The sequence below is a fragment of the Ascochyta rabiei genome, chromosome 21, assembly GCF_004011695.2.
Source record: "Ascochyta rabiei chromosome 21, complete sequence".
Taxonomy (NCBI): domain Eukaryota; kingdom Fungi; phylum Ascomycota; class Dothideomycetes; order Pleosporales; family Didymellaceae; genus Ascochyta; species Ascochyta rabiei.
The window spans coordinates 768,430-783,641 of NC_082425.1; the positions used below are offsets into that span (position 1 = coordinate 768,430).

At 52.7% G+C, this 15,212-nt stretch overlaps 5 protein-coding genes across 6 annotated transcripts, besides 2 other annotated features; 1 reads left to right on the forward strand and 4 right to left on the reverse strand.

Moving 5' to 3' along the window:
- Nucleotides 1-2,978: 2,978 nt before the first annotated feature.
- Nucleotides 2,979-3,014: a tandem repeat.
- Nucleotides 3,015-4,224: 1,210 nt separating this feature from the next.
- On the reverse strand, nt 4,225-5,178 carry EKO05_0011095 (Peptidylprolyl isomerase; the record flags this gene model as incomplete). The annotated part of the gene is made up of 7 exons (XM_059637913.1): nt 4,225-4,267; nt 4,380-4,421; nt 4,599-4,619; nt 4,678-4,777; nt 4,869-4,933; nt 5,004-5,046; nt 5,094-5,178. 7 exons carry the CDS (start codon nt 5,176-5,178, stop codon nt 4,225-4,227), a joined length of 399 nt encoding a protein of 132 aa, XP_059493896.1.
- Nucleotides 5,179-7,119: 1,941 nt separating this feature from the next.
- Nucleotides 7,120-8,101, reverse strand: EKO05_0011096 (Histidinol-phosphatase; the record flags this gene model as incomplete). Its single annotated transcript, XM_038943941.1, has 2 exons — nt 7,120-7,890; nt 7,946-8,101. The coding sequence occupies 2 exons, from the start codon at nt 8,099-8,101 to the stop codon at nt 7,120-7,122; spliced, it is 927 nt and encodes a 308-aa protein (XP_038793346.1).
- Nucleotides 8,102-8,752: 651 nt separating this feature from the next.
- EKO05_0011097 (uncharacterized protein) lies at nt 8,753-9,358 on the forward strand (the record flags this gene model as incomplete). The annotated part of the gene is made up of 1 exon (XM_038947398.1): nt 8,753-9,358. One exon carries the CDS (start codon nt 8,753-8,755, stop codon nt 9,356-9,358), a length of 606 nt encoding a protein of 201 aa, XP_038793347.1.
- Nucleotides 9,359-9,590: 232 nt separating this feature from the next.
- EKO05_0011098 (BAR domain-containing protein) lies at nt 9,591-10,917 on the reverse strand (the record flags this gene model as incomplete). Of its 2 annotated transcripts, none has more annotated exons than XM_059637914.1 (5): nt 9,591-9,623; nt 9,747-9,878; nt 9,942-10,625; nt 10,725-10,797; nt 10,874-10,917. In XM_059637914.1, 5 exons carry the CDS (start codon nt 10,915-10,917, stop codon nt 9,591-9,593), a joined length of 966 nt encoding a protein of 321 aa, XP_059493897.1. The 2 variants fall into 2 exon arrangements, with proteins under 2 accessions (XP_059493897.1, XP_038793348.2); XM_038943766.2 differs by having other exon boundaries at nt 9,591-9,663.
- Nucleotides 10,918-12,022: 1,105 nt separating this feature from the next.
- Nucleotides 12,023-14,357, reverse strand: EKO05_0011099 (uncharacterized protein; the record flags this gene model as incomplete). Its single annotated transcript, XM_038943818.2, has 4 exons — nt 12,023-13,117; nt 13,170-13,855; nt 13,914-13,941; nt 13,995-14,357. The coding sequence occupies 4 exons, from the start codon at nt 14,355-14,357 to the stop codon at nt 12,023-12,025; spliced, it is 2,172 nt and encodes a 723-aa protein (XP_038793350.2).
- Nucleotides 13,668-13,699: a tandem repeat.
- Nucleotides 14,358-15,212: the final 855 nt, after the last annotated feature.

Sequence of the window (15,212 nt, forward strand, 5' to 3'; positions counted from 1 at the left end):
CCCCGAATGGCAAGACCTTAGCCAGACTCGGCCAGCCGTGCACCAATCGGACGCAGCCTGTGCCTGATCGTCAGGGCGCTTACCACGCACGCCTTGTCATGTAGCCCACACGCTATCGGGACACCTCCAAAAGCAGCGTAACTCGTAACTTACGACCAGCATGTGGCCGATCGAGAGTCGACTTGTTTTTGTGGTCCCCAGAAGCCGCAGAGATTTCAACGGGAACGAGGGTGCGAGGCAAACGAGGCAACACCTCGGGCGCGTTGGTCCAAGGCCACCGGCGCGTTGGTCCAAGGCCACCGGCGCGTTGGTCCAAGGCCACCGGCGCCTTCGTCCAAGGCCACCACCTGAGATGCCGGCGATCCGATTGTCTGGTTGGCAGATGTTGGGACCAAGAATCGACTTCTGTGAGTCTAGAATCGAGCAACACCACTCTCCAAGCTGGTTTGGTAGCAACAACAGGCACCAGGAAGCCCGCGGCGAGCCTAGCAGTCGGCCTTGGGCATCTGCAATTCCACCTGCAATTCCACCTGCAAAGCCTCCCCTCCCGGCCTTGGAAAGGGGCTGTGGTTTCGTGCCGGATTTTCTGGTCCCCTGCCCGTGCATGGCACGCATGCATGCAGACCGACATGGTTTTCAGCCTAGTCAAATCGATGCACTTGGATGAGAAAACGACTGTTCTTCTGCTGAAAACAGCGTCCTGGGCGGTGTCAGGAGCGGAAGCTCTCCAAGACAAGCGCCATGCCGGCGCAGCGCTGTCGCTTTGTCTTGAACCACTCGCGCCGAGCTCATATCCACAAGTAATTTCCTTCGCCCACCAACCACAACCATGCCGCCCCAACATGAGATGCAAGATGAGATCAATAAAGGCTGGAAATGCGCGTCATCTTCTTTGTCCACTGTCTGCTCCCCCGCCAACCGCGTCGACTGCCATGCCAGGCTTGGACTGTGCAGCTCCGCACTGCGACTAGAGGTGTGCTCGACGCCGTGGCACGTCAAATCTCTGTGCACCGCGCAAAGGCCAAGACATTGCTGTGCACTATATGCGCCCACACCTGTCTCGTGATTTCGCTTTTTTGCGCCCGACAGCTTGTGTTGAGGGGAAACAAGAGGAAGGCTTCAAGCAACAAGCAAGAACATGGTCACGTGCATTCACAAATCCACAAGGACCATGTGCAAGTCTGCCCGACCATGCCAACCAACACTTATCTTTGCTTCGTCACCATCAGAGCTTAGATCGCTATGTCCCCACCGCTCCAACAATGCGCACGCTCTTCCCTCCGTTAACAGCTGCTGTGCCACGCGTCTTGACGGCGTCGTCAGCACGTGAAGGCGAAGCTGATGTTGTCCTTCCCCACACGCATACGCATTACCGTCGTATCTGATCACAATGGAGACTGGCGGACCGCTTCGTTCCCTGGTTTGCACAGCCTGGATCGCTTCCGGCCTTGGAGGAAATCCAAGCTGCCTGAGCTGTGTACGCTACATACTCAGCCACTACATGTGCTGGAGGCTATAGCCCTTGTCGTCCACCACGCGTCGAATCTCGCAGCATCATCGTTCTTTACATGGACAGACTCACGCTCAATCTGCCTGAACCTGGGCATGTGAGCTGGTTGACGGGAAATATACCGCCGACAACTTATCAAAGACGCCCGTGTCGAAGCAAGCGGTGGATCGGTGTAGTGTGACCTCACCTGTCAGGACCACACAAGTGTAGCCACAGATCCTTGCGCTGCTAGACCTGCACGTTCAATTATATGTGTAACAACATGCTCAGACGCTCAATACACTCATGGGATGTTAGTACTGCGAGCGACAATCTTGACACCGCCGGAGCCGTGCATCCCTCTTGTGACACGGGCTGCAACACGTCAACTTCGTCCACTACTAAAGAGCTTCAGCTGTGAAGATGTCTGTCCTACCCCATGGGATCAGACGTCTGACGTGACCCACATGCCGATCTTTCTGCATGCCTCGGAGCCCTAAGCGGGAGGCTGGCTGACAGACGATTCTGTCACCTAGTTCTCTGCTGATTTCATTCAAAATACCTCAAGCGCAACCATGTTCCGCTCAAAATGGCCAACAGTTACCTTTCTTGTTCAGCACAAAGCCTCGTCCCATTAGAGATGAACCGTACGGTATAAATGCTCTGTACCATGTCTTACGCAAGGAAACTAACCTGTAGAAAATTTACAATGGTAATTTGATCGATCCGTCACACCCTCAAGATATGATCAGTGAACGGTCATCCAGCACATCCCCTGAGCCGCTGCTACTGACTCAAACACATTCCGAGTTGCTCCATGCCCATCCGGAAGGTACCTGTAGACCCAACCCAGCAGACCGGTTTCCATGTAAGCACTGCCCAGAAAACATGTTTTATCCCCTCGGAGCAAAAAGGTCACAGGTTCCATTGGCTAGCAGCCGGGCACTGTCAGAGCCGGGCAGTATTGCTAATCTTCAATTGGTGTATCCGATGCATACACGTCGTTGAACTACAGGCGCTATTCTCCGTCTCACAAGGATCCTGGAACCTATCAGGACCTGACGCTTATCGCGATTAGAGTTCTACTACACGCTCAGAGCTTCAGAGTCTCAGACACGCACGACCTCGTTACGATGGATTCTCGAGACGAAGATACATGCAGACCACCATGCATTGATCCTCTCTGCGTGGAGCGTGTGACAAGTTCGCACCATTCATACACCCATCCTACTGTCTTGATCGAGCAACCAGGTACGCAACCTCGGATTCGCAACACTCCGACGCACCCGGCTTCCAAGCATCGATTCGGAGCCTAGACGTGTACTCTCTGCGGCTGTCCCAAGTAAATACGTCATGCCTTGCGATGATGATCCTTCCAGCCAACAGAGCCGGTTCGACTGATGACATCCACCCCAGCCTCTTCCCACCTCGAGCACTTACATCTGCACTTTCAACTGACCCTAGCGGGCGCTTCCAGCGGGAGTGTCAGACGGCCACAGCCACGGCTCGACGAGCGGCCGCGGCCCGTCGCCGGCGTGAAGGGGAGTGAGGGTATGGCTACCGCTCGCCGGGACGGGCCTCGTTGCTGACGAGTCCTCGGTGGCTGCATGTCGTTCACCGAATGCGGTGTTGCATGCGTCCTAGGCAGGGTGTCAGGCCACAAACGGATCAACGCAGGGGTGGGGATATACCTTGTCAGTGGGCTCGAGGTATGTTGATTGGCCTTGTACCGGAGTAGAGCATCTTGAACTTGTACCTGGAATAACGAGCAAAGGCAGTCAAGGTACAGGTGCACATGAGTAAGCTCACTTCCAGAATACGATTTGGTCGAGTGAGCAAATCCACAGCTAACATAAGCCAGAGCCTGATACCACAGCACGTCTAGGTCTGACCCTGGGCGGTAGCGTGTCAAGACAGAACGTGGCAGCTCGTGCTAGGCACGTTATTCGATGGTGACACGAGCCATCGATTGTGGACACTTGCACTGAAGCGCCGCTCGCGCCGCTCGCGCCGCCAAAACACGTCCAACGTCTCGTAGCGTCTTAGGAGTTGATGTTCGGCATGCCGAGCGGGAGCTTCGGGACATTTACTGGGGTGTACGGGTGGCGTGAATGTCGGTGTGCTCGTGCTAATCTGTAAGGCTAGCGCCGCCAGCGAACATTCGAGCGACATGTGTTTCCATTAGCCTGTTCGAGTAGATTAGCAGCACCGAGGGGTTTCGAGCCGATCGGTCTGATTTCATGTGCGCTTCGCAAAGTCAAGGTCACGGATTGCAACTACAGTCATGTGGATTCATCTAACGAGATTTGGCAATTAGACACGAGCCTACAGCTGATGGAATATCATCATAGAAACACTAGAAAATAATGGATAGATGAGCTTTTTTCATGACTCGAAATATACCGCAACAAAAAACTGGGCTTTTCGGCGATATCAGGGTATAGAAAAACACCCCAGACTCCAATGACAGAAACCCGCAATCCCACTTCTGAAACAAAGACGTGTCTTTCGGAGCTCTAACAAGCAATGGCTAGCTTCAAAGAGTGCGGGTGTGTGTTTGGCAAGGCTATACTGAAAGTCTCCAAGCGAACTATGCAATGCTTTACATCCCTACTCAAACAAGCCATGACCCTCCGATGAAATTCGGCAGAGGTACGCGATCAAGAAAGTGAAGTGTTCACCTTCGCGAGTAAGACTTTTATGGCGATTTTGAACCGTCGGTGCAGGGCGGAATGCTATGGCGCCCTTTGAGGACCGATCCGTTTCAGTTCCATTTCACTTTAGATCGTTAGCTAGCTGCATCAACGGACGAGACCCGATATGAGTGACCAATTCTGAGCCTTCAACGAGTACAGAATAACTGTAGAAAGGAACACACCTGACGACTTACAAGACTAGTGATGCGTTTCTCGGGACGTGTCCGGGGAAGCCACTACGAGATGTCGGGTCAGCTATCGTGATCTGCCTGCCCTCCGGGTCAAGCTTGTAACCCTGGATACGATTTGGGTACTTGTAGAGGCTGACTGTAGTACCGATTGTGCGTCGAGGAGTTCGTGACTCAAGTGGTGCCGATAGTGGCAGGGGCATACGGATAGGAGAATCGACTCACTTGATACCATAACCGTAATCTCTACAAGAGCCGTTAGCAAGATTCAACACTTGCATCCGATCAAAGGCAGGCAGCTTACGAGGTGAATATGAACCTCGCTTTCTCGTTCAGTGCCATGGGTTTGACTGTTTCATTGGGGTCCTCGGATTTGAACTCGCCAGTAATCCCTTTATCCCAGCCTGATGGAGAAGCATGGGTCAGTGGAAGTCACCGTCCACGCAGAGACATGTATGCATGAAAATGCATAAAACAGGCCCTTGAAGAGCATACCTTTCATGACACGTCCCATACCGATGACTGTGACGGTATCGCCACGGCCTATTGATGTGTCGAATCTAACCAAGCAGTTAGTGTGAAGCCTTATGCTCGAAAACCTGCTGGTCGTAAGAGCAACACTGAACTTACCGTTGACCTTTCTTATCTGGTCCATCCTCATTGGCGATCCACCCTGCGATTCATCAGGCGTCGTCTTAGCAGATATGAAATTTGTGTTACCTGTGTACTCAATAGCTACCTCGTCATACTTCTTGACGAGCTGTTGATCGTCCCCCGGCCTGAGTATGATCTTCTTGATGCCCATAATGTACAACGAAGAAAGCAGTTATAGTGAGTGCAATGATGCGTGTGCTATCAAGGATGCTAGCAATGAATTGATGCTGAGTTGAGCGTGTGACACGACGACCAGTGTGGCTGTTAGATCTGCTCCTTCTTTGGGGTCATGGAAGGCGCGTATATGTATTAGAGTTAGGGAAGGAAGGGGCGAAGATCTACTTCAGTGACGACGACAGAGCTTGGCTTTAAGCAGTCTGGGGGGTAAGCGCGAGAAGGCATGGCTGAGAGGCTCTGTGTGCTCTGCGGTTGAGCTTGGACACCATGCCTACTTAAACCGGGCACATTCTAGGTATAGCGGAAAGGTAGTAGGACGAGTTGGCTTACTGCATTGTAGCCAGCAATCCTCGGGCCTTCACCGATGCACCTGTTTCACATCCTTACACTGAGATGTGACCGCGGTCGGAGAGCCACAGCCGCTCCTAGGGCCTGTCCGTCGCTCGGGGAGCGGTGCCCGACCTCCAGGCCCGTGGAGAGGTCGGAAGTGATGCCGGTCTAGCCCCCAGGATCTGCTGGTCATGTTCAGGCATCCTGGTTGACACGCGATCTAAGCTGCACCAGTCAACATAGTTTGAACGATAGATACGTTCCTTTCCCGCGTCTGCCGGTCAAGGATTTTGCTTGCCGACCCGATTGGGCGCCAAAGTAAATGGCCTGTCTGAAGACGGTTAGTACTGGATTGCTACCCTCTCTGAGGATCCACGAAGTACTGCAACGCGGGAATGCGATGTTTTATCGTTTGCAAAGCAAGGTGGGGTGGATCGGTGGGGTAAGATCCCAACATGACCTCGAAGTACGGTGATACAACATCTAAATTGCAAAGATGCGGTATGATCATTCGACAGACCATCCATCAGCAACGCGCTATCATTGAAGATGACAGCCGCGACAGGGGGGCAGGTTGCCGACCTGTCGTCTGTAGTCACACCAGGAAGGATCAGGCTGAAGCGCCGTCGGGCGCCACAGGTTCCCGAACCTTTCAGGTGGTAATCAAACCGTGCGATTACCCAACGCCTCGACCTAGTGTTCAACTCACCCTAGCTCTCGAAGACACTTTCGAGTGATGCTTGCACGCGGCTGTTCCTCCCTTCGTTTAGCCATGACCATGAGTGTGGCCCTTGGAAGCAGTCGCACTTCCGTTGTTCGCTATCATGTAATGACTGGAGGTTACACGAGCGCTTTTACGAATTTGACCGGTCAAGCTGGCATGCATCATATCGAAGAACGAAATGTGCAAGCGCTCATCTCCGTCACGCTGCGAATGTCCGCATCATAACTCAAGAGTTTTGGATACAATTTTTTTGTGAGTTTATCATTAGGCCGACACAGCATCAAGTGACGGTATAAGAAGTGGACCCAAGAACCTAACCTTCGCTCAAAGCGAGTCCGTCTCACCAATCAGAGTTGAGGCGGGTCACATCCCGGATTCCGCACCGATTCCAGGTCCGCAACCGTAAATGGATGTTGCGTCCCTGCAGAAGCATTGATTATCGTGCTTCTCGCGGCAAGCATAAAATAACTAGCCTTTGCCATGTTGCGAGACAACAGCGATTTCGATTGCGGGGCGCTGGTCGCAGCTGCTTCACGTGCTTACTCTGTAATGCTGCAATCATCAGCTCACAGTACACGGCCTAGATATGCCACTAGGATCCTGGGCTGTGATTCGAAATACCAACAATGCTATCTTGTATCAAATGTTATCGCTGACGTAATCGCTTACAGCGCCAGGCTCTTGGAGCATCGACCGGCTGTTCATCAATAGGTGTCCTCGCTAGGCTGTCGGCCTTGCAATGCGTGCTGCAGCCACTGACAAGACAATCGTTGGAGCTCTTACAAACCCATTGCGCGGATGATGGCTCCGGGCAGCAGCCAGAGTAGATCTGTGAACTTTTGGCGGCGGCCATGAAGCTTTCTATGGTAGTTTCGACCAGAAAGGTAATTCTGCCAGTGCGGCCACGGCGATGGTGGAGAAGCCTGCACTGGGGAAGCGGCTATCTAACCGGTATCCACAGCCTCTGGTGGCAAAGTGTATCTTCTCGACTCCGGTCCTTTGAATATATTCCAATAGGCGTGGATAGTTTGTACCAATTTGCTCGATGCCGTGGCTGTCGTCAGACAAGACAAAGCCACCTCCCATGCTTGAAAACATCTTCGTGACAGGCAGGCAAGGATACGGCTCGGCCAAGCCTTTGCGCAGCCCGGCGGAATTGAACTCCAGTAACCCGCCATAAGAAGCGATGTACTGAAGGTTGCGTTTCATCTTATTCCACACGCCGTCCATGCCTTCGAACGCGGTATCTTTGTGATCGCTAAAGAGGCGTATGAGGTCGAAGTGACCCACGACAGGCGGCCGAAGTGCTTGCAGCATATCATACTGCTCATCGAAGTAGTCTTCGAAGAGCTTCTCGTCTGTGCCACCTGCTTTGACTCGAGCTTGCTCGTACATCGCACGGTCAAAGTCGATAGGAATAGTGTGGGTATGGTGGATAGAGCCCATGAAGAAATCGAAGGTGTATTTGTGTAGGATGTCTTGGATGATGTCAAGGGATGACGGCCGTATCCATTCGGATTCGAAAGCGATCAGAATCTGTATTTGGTTCGAATAACTATCTCGTAACCGAACAGCCTCAGTGTAGTAATCGTCGAAAAGCGTGACAAGACTCTCTTCAGTGTGGGAATCAGTCTGACGACCTGAGTTAGTATATCTCTGTGCGATGTGTAGTTCAAGACGGACGTACCTCTTCCGGGTAGAAGTCTACGAGTGCCCTTGGAATGTGCTCGGTCAGTGCAAAGCTGTGGAAGCCTTTAGCAATTGCTGCTTGAACCACCTCTTCCAAGTTATTCTTTGCATGACCACAGAACTGCCCTGAATGGCTATGGTGAGATTGCGGCATCTTTGGAGTGTAAAGTTAGCAACATGTACTGCGCTCAACCAGCAACAGAATATTTTCATGACTCCTCACGCCTACGGAAAAGCCATCAAATCAGTTGCAAACGTACGACAAACCGGGGAGCAGTCAACGCGAAAGCAAGAACTGTGTTGCACTAGATCTACTTACATCCAAACTTGTGTAAGATGGTTCCAAGTATACATTTACCAGATTGCAGCTCACATGTTGTATCGCAGGCGCGCCAGAAGCGTGCCGAACGATGACGTCAGCTAGACCCCTAAACACCAAACCAGACTGGGAGCTCTAGCGCCGTGTACTCATTGCGACATCTGATCTGGTAGACAGGAGAAAGACTTGGGTTCTAAAACAGGAGAAAGATACGTAGAATACAGCAGCTACATTCCAATCTTGTGTTGAAGTAAGTCACACAAGTCTGACCTTTTTGACCTGACCAGGACAGCAGTCAATCCGTTCGATCCTATCATGGAAAAATGTCTGCTGACTCACTTCAAGCACGTATACTGCATTGAACAAAACTTCCAGCAAGGTCAGTGAATTATTCAACTCCATACTCCAACTATCGGGAACCCTTGCAGAGTCTAAAGAATTGCAAAGGGACAAGAAACACGTCAAATCACCGATAATTCTCCAAGAATGTCGCTCCAAGCCCCCTTAACCACAACCACAATCTACTTCGGCTACGGCTCCAACCTCTGGCTCCACCAAATGTCCATCCGATGCCCAACATCGCAGTACCTCGGGGTCGCACGGCTACCACACTACACCTGGCTGATCAATGACCGGGGCTACGCCAATGTAGTCGAAGCGAACAAAACATCGGAAAGCTACTCAGACGAAGTCTATGGGCTCGTATACGCTCTCCTTCCCGAAGACGAGAAGAGATTGGATCGCAACGAGGGGGTACCTGTGGCGTACACGAAGGAGCTGATTCCTTGCGACTTTTGGCCCTCAACTACCCATGAGAAGGCGAACACGAGTCTGCCACCCTTCGAGACGAGGGACATGCTAGTGTATATCGACCGGAACCGGACCATGCCGGACAAGCCGCGGGAGGAGTACGTGTATAGGATGAACCAGGGGATCCAGGATGCAGTGGAGAGGGGTGTGCCGGAGGAATATGTCAGAGACGTCATGAGGAAGTTTATTCCGGAAGGGGATAAGGATGCAGAGAACACGATTAGAGAATATGCAAAGACGCAAGCGGCGCAGTTCAAAGACGAGAGTGGGGTGTTTGAGTGAGGCGTTCAAGGTATGCTAAAAAGCTTCACGATGCAGGGTTCTTGTCAGAAGGACAACGAGTCTATTGACTCAAGACTAGGTTTGTCGCAAATATTCAAAGCGACCTCAGATTATGTCCACAATATCTCAGATCTCAGGAGTGATTGTGCAATAGACCCCAATTATCCTACCCCAGAGCCGTCGATCCTGACCGCCATCGACATCCGCTTTCGGTATCCAAAACATTGTAGATTTAAGCTCCCTCACGAGCCTTGCGGTAGCCGGCCTATAAAACGAACCGATCAGTGGGGGTTGCGGTACTTTTGCTAAATCGAGCATCAGACACTGCGTAGGGCGACAAAGAAGGGGATGAATGACGCTAGAAGTCATCAGACTGATGTCTACGCACCTCCTGCTCAACCTGCAGTTGCTCAATAATCGGTACCAATTCCGCTAGGATCTCGTATGCCTTCTTGTGATATTCGAGCTGGGCGCCGACGAGGTCGGCGAGGTTACGAAGAGGCTCGGGTGTGTCCAGGACCTATGCTGTGTTAGCCTCTGTGTTTGCACCATCGTTGTGGCTCATGTGACTGGGTTTTCGTACGTTCTTCATGACACCAACGGCTTCCTCCGTCTGGCCAACAAACTCATCCTCAGCCTGCTCGATCTTAGCACGAGCCTCCTCGCTCAAGTCCTCCTCGCCAGTGCCGTTCTTGCGACCCGCCTGACCGGGCAGAGTGAAAGCACCACCCTTGGCGTTGGCCTTGGTGGCATCCAGGCTCAGTCTCGAGTTCTCGACCTGCTTGCGAGCACGTGTTGCGAACTGAATATTGGTGTTGAGGGTTGTGCTCCAGCCAGCCAGAAACCTGCTCTGAATTTGGGCGTCCTGTGCCAGACGCGCCTCTCCAACCTTCTCACTGGCGATGGCATACTTCTCGAGGGCAGTAGCCAGGGGGTCCTCGCTAGAGCCGGACTGCTCGGCGGTAAGCATGTGCGAGCTATTGAGGGACGCGCGAGCAACGGCATGGCTGAACGTCTTGGGCTGGGGCTTTGCGGAAGGAGGCGCAGTGAGGGCGGCCTGAGCCTCTGCGGGGGAGGTCGCGCTCGACAGGAGGTTGACCTTCTCTGAAACGGTGCGCCCAAGATCGTTGAAGGACTCGCGGAGGTTGGCAGGGTAGTCATAGGCTTCGTTGGAGTATTGCGAGGTGACCTGGAGCATGGTCGTGTGCACCTTCTTCAGCGCATCGACGCGCTTTTCGAGCTCGATGTAGTCTGGGGGGAGCTGGGTCTATCACACCGCACATCAGCACCAGCTCACGCTTTCGTTGCCGGAGAGCCCGCAAGCTTATCGAGAGCTGCTACGGGCATCTTCCGGAAGTGATCGCACCTTCTCCTCGGCCTGACCAAGCTGCTCCTTGACATACTGCTGTGTTCTGGCAGCGAAGGGTGTGAAGGAAGCACTAAGGGCCTCTTGTCAGCCTATCTGTTATTGCGCAATGCTGTGACAACACAATGGTGGAAGCGCCAGCAACGTACCCGAAGCTCTTTCCGAAAGCCGAGATCTTGCCAAGGTTATCCATGGTGACGTACGTGTGTATAGACAAGCAAGTGTGGGTATCAAATGGGCGTTGTCAAAGTGTTGTTGCTGTTGCTTGGGGGCTTGCATGTGCGCTGAGGCCTCCGCGACTGCGGCTTCCGCTTAGTGCCGGATCCCTGCATACCACTAGCCGGATTGGGAGGGGACATGCAAGTGATGAAGCAACCCCAGCCAAGCTGTTAGGATGCCGCTTTCTAGAACCGTCTGCTATACGACATGTCCAAACATCTTGGGAGTCACTGCGTCCTGGTCCAACAAACGCGTCACACGATCGATAGCTGTCGGGTCACTGCAGCAGATGCTGAACGTCCTGTTGGCATGATAGATAATTCCATCCTGTCTGAAGCCCCGACATGGCCATCCAAATGCACAGAGACATATCATGTGGTGCTGTACCGACACGTCCTTTGGCTGGTTATTGACTTCGTAGGCTGCTGGGGAGCAGCAGCGGGTTACCGATCACTATCAGAGGGCATCGTGAAAATCGTCTCCTTCCTGTCCCAGCCTCGTTGTATACAGAGGATACATGTCCTATCATCGAGACCATCCAATGCCTCCAGGTGCTCCACAAGTCCCTTGCAGCCGCGCTCAAGTCCGTTCAATGTCAGCTAGCGATTCGGTCTAAGCTGAATGAACGTCAAAACTAGCATCCTACTTTAGTTGCAGTACGATCAGCGTAAATTACATGACGGGATTAGTCCGCTCGATTTTCCTGCTTTTGTGCAAGTTCGCTGCAAGATTGTGCTACACAAGTGCTGTTGTGCAGCGTGTGATGCAGCACGCGACGGGCTGTGCCAGGTGTGTCGTCCGACGTGTCACAAGACGCCCCTCGGGATTCAACCTGCAACGACAGGTAGACACAGCAGGGTTGGGTATCGTTGAGTAGATCATTTCAGGGGCTCTACTAAGTCTGCAGCCGCAGCTGTTCATAGTTCGGAGGCTCAACGGAACGTGAATCTCATGACGTTGACTGCTATGTGGGCCTTTGGAACGCCTCTTCTCCCTTGTTTGTCGGCCAGAACGTAAGTGATGGTGTATCGGCCGGGATGTCCTGGTGATGGAAGCTCGTCATATTGTCCAGGCCGTAATCACCATTCTGGAGATCCATTGAATTGATTAGGTGCACCCTTTGTTGCGCTGTCGTTGCTTGTGACGGTCATGCTGTCCGATCCCGGAGAATCAGAAATATTGAGGCCGCTGAATATGCCTCTCATCTCCTTAAGGTCCTCAGAAACCTGGTCTCGAGGCGCTGTTGATCTTTCGCGGATAAAGTTTTTGATCGATCGGATGATAGGTGGGCATCCCTCGTCGTTAGGTAGCCACCAATCGGAAGGTTCAAGACCCCAGACTTCAAGCATGCGATTGCGCATGACATCTGGGTAGATGTACCCAAGAGATTCCACCTTTGCGAATGTTCTTCGGCACCACTGCACCGTCTTTGGGTCCTTTGGTAGGAAGAGTGTGGCGATGGCAAAACTGACTTGCGCTTCGATGATGGCACCATACGGCGCTTTAGGATATGCACACATCGCCTCGAAGACTTGCACAGACTTGAATGCCAGTGCCGTAAGTTCCGGTTCGAAAGGCTTTTTGAACGCCATCGACGTCGAGATGTCGTACATGAAGTTGATGCTCCAGAAATCCAAGAACAAGAAGTTCGATGTCCACAAATCATCTCCCCAAATGACATTAGGTTCGAAGGCGTTGACGATATCTTCAGGTCCGGGCTGTCCATGGAGGTTCTCGACCTTGTAGGTGGGATCTAGACACTCTGAGCTGACAGTCTTAGTCAGACCCTCTACCTTACTTTTCACCACCGGCAGCTGCTTCATGAATTCTTCAGGGCTGAGCAGACCTTTCCCCATTCGGGAGAAGAGATCACTTGATTCCTTGGCTACGATTCGAGAGTATGCGAAGCGTTCTTCGTACTTGTAGCCCATGTTGTCAGGGTTGTCGCGTATCTTTGTAATGTAGCATTCATGCACTGCATCATACCAGTCTCGACTTAGCACTGCCTCTCCACCTGATTGGAGGCCAACAAACAGGTCGAACCGAGTGTACCACAGTAACACTTTGAGCAAAAAGTCTGACTGAACGATGGTCTTTGGTGTATACAGACGTGTGAGCATTTCAAATGCAGCCTTCTGATGGCCCATGAGATTGACCCAGTCGCCGAGCATTTCCTAGTAAGACACGTTAGCCGTGGATAACATACAACCTTCAAGGTAGCCTTGCCTCAATGCTTGCAAGCTGAAGGATGGTGAGGAAAGTTGCAAGTCCCTGCTTCTTGTTTTTCGTAATGGACATTCGAAGGCGCGAAACCGACTCATTGTAGAATTGGAGGAACGTCGACATGCGACCATCTGGCTGAGAGATTGTATGAAAGTACGCTGCAAACCCCCCAACTGCGTATTTCAAAGGCTCGTATTTCAAAGCATGACTCAAGAATTCCCCTTTGAGGAAGTTGTGAGAATCATGCTTCAACGAGTAGTGGTGATGGGTCATGTGGTCCTTGAAGTAGTTCAAATAGAACTGCACGTCTTTGGGCATCTGTGAGGAGGTTCTGGGCTGGGCTGCAGGTTTCATGATCTGCGCGCTGCTTCTGCGAGAGAGCGATTGCTGAATAGTTGGAGGAACTGTCGAAGAAGCTTCCGTGGATGGTGAAGTACTCTGGTCGAAGGTCGATGCGGGCGAGTCGCGCCAATCCTGGCTCTTTCCTATGAAGCCAGCTTCCATGTCATCGTCTTCCGCTTCATCATCGTCATAAATTATGGGTAGATGTTCGTTTCCGTCCTCTTCATGGTCTTCTGGCGACGAGGTTCCTTCTGCGGAGGACTTCTCCGACCTGGACCCACTGCGAATCGGTTTCTGGCTAGACTCTTTGTCCGGATAAATGCACTCACGACCACCCTTCCGGCACCCTGAGTTCGGACACGTCAAATCTGCAAGGAGTTGGAGCTCGAGGGGAGAGGGACTTACTGTCACACGTAGGATGAGCTTCATCACACTGTCGTCTCATCAGCTACGCTCCAGACGTGACATTGGCAATTGTGCACTCACCTTGACTCTTCTTTGTCTGCAGGTGAAGCAGCCACTCCTCGTCCTGCGATGCTTCACTTGTTCGCCCGGCAACGCTCGCCGCCTGGCACGAGCATTGCTGCCTTGCGCTGATCCCAATGGACCGGAAATATCTTCATACATTTCGCCATACTTGGAGTGCATAGGCGGTTCTGTGTACTGTACAAATGGTCCGGTGATCGCAGGGTGGAATGGATTTTCTGGTAGTCCTGGAGCATAGGATGGGTCTGGTATCATCCTTGGCAGCGGGGCACCATTGCGTGCGTTGGAGTCAGGAAGCGCGTTTGGATTGATGTTGTAGTACTGAAACGGCACATTGTTGCCTGGCGGGTAGTATCCAGACATGTCCGGAGCTCAGTGATGGCAAAGTGCGGCGTTGGAAAGATGGTTACGGGTTACTGGTGACGAAAGGCCCGATATGTGATCAACGTCATCCGGGTTCGAGATGCAGGGGTGCGCGGGCGATCGCCTCCTCTCTCTCCTGACAACGACTTTCCGGCAGGGTGCCGAAGTTTGAGGGAGAAGAAGTCGGTGCAGATGTGCTTGACAATACATGTGCCGGATGGGAGAAGCGCAGCCTGAGCTTTTAGACCGAATGCAAGTTCCTGCGCGAAGTGAGGATCCTTGCTAGCACCAACGACCAAGCGGCTTTGGATGCTGCGCGATTCACTCTTGATACTCCCACGGAGCAAGGTGGTTTACGGCACACCACAACCGCTGACGATGAGAGCAGACCAGGTGCCAGTCTGAAACAGGGCGATGCTGGGGGGAGGAGTACAGCAGCCGCAGATGGAGCTTCGCTGTTGTGTTTGGGCTAGCCTGTGGCAAGAGCCATACAGCAGATTGGATTGAGGAGGGCTGCTCGATGCCAGGAACGTACAACTGGAGTGCTCATCAGACGTCTGCAGGCCTGGCCGGGGTGCAGAAAAAGGAAAAAGGAAAAGCAGGCTGCCTGGCTGCCTGGATGCCTGGAGTGAGCTGTTCCTTCACACCCTGGGCAGGCGCCAGACCGTGCGCCTTCCGTCTTCCGCGCACCCTGGGAGCTTCTCAACGCTACCAGGCTACCTGCACTCCACGGTCCTAGACTTTGGGCGTTCACCCCATCCCTGCGTGTGCTCCACGGTGACGGCCATTCCATCAACGAAGACGTCGAGGCACAGCGCGACATCTGGACCGCACACAGCGCCGCAGAAGGTAGCA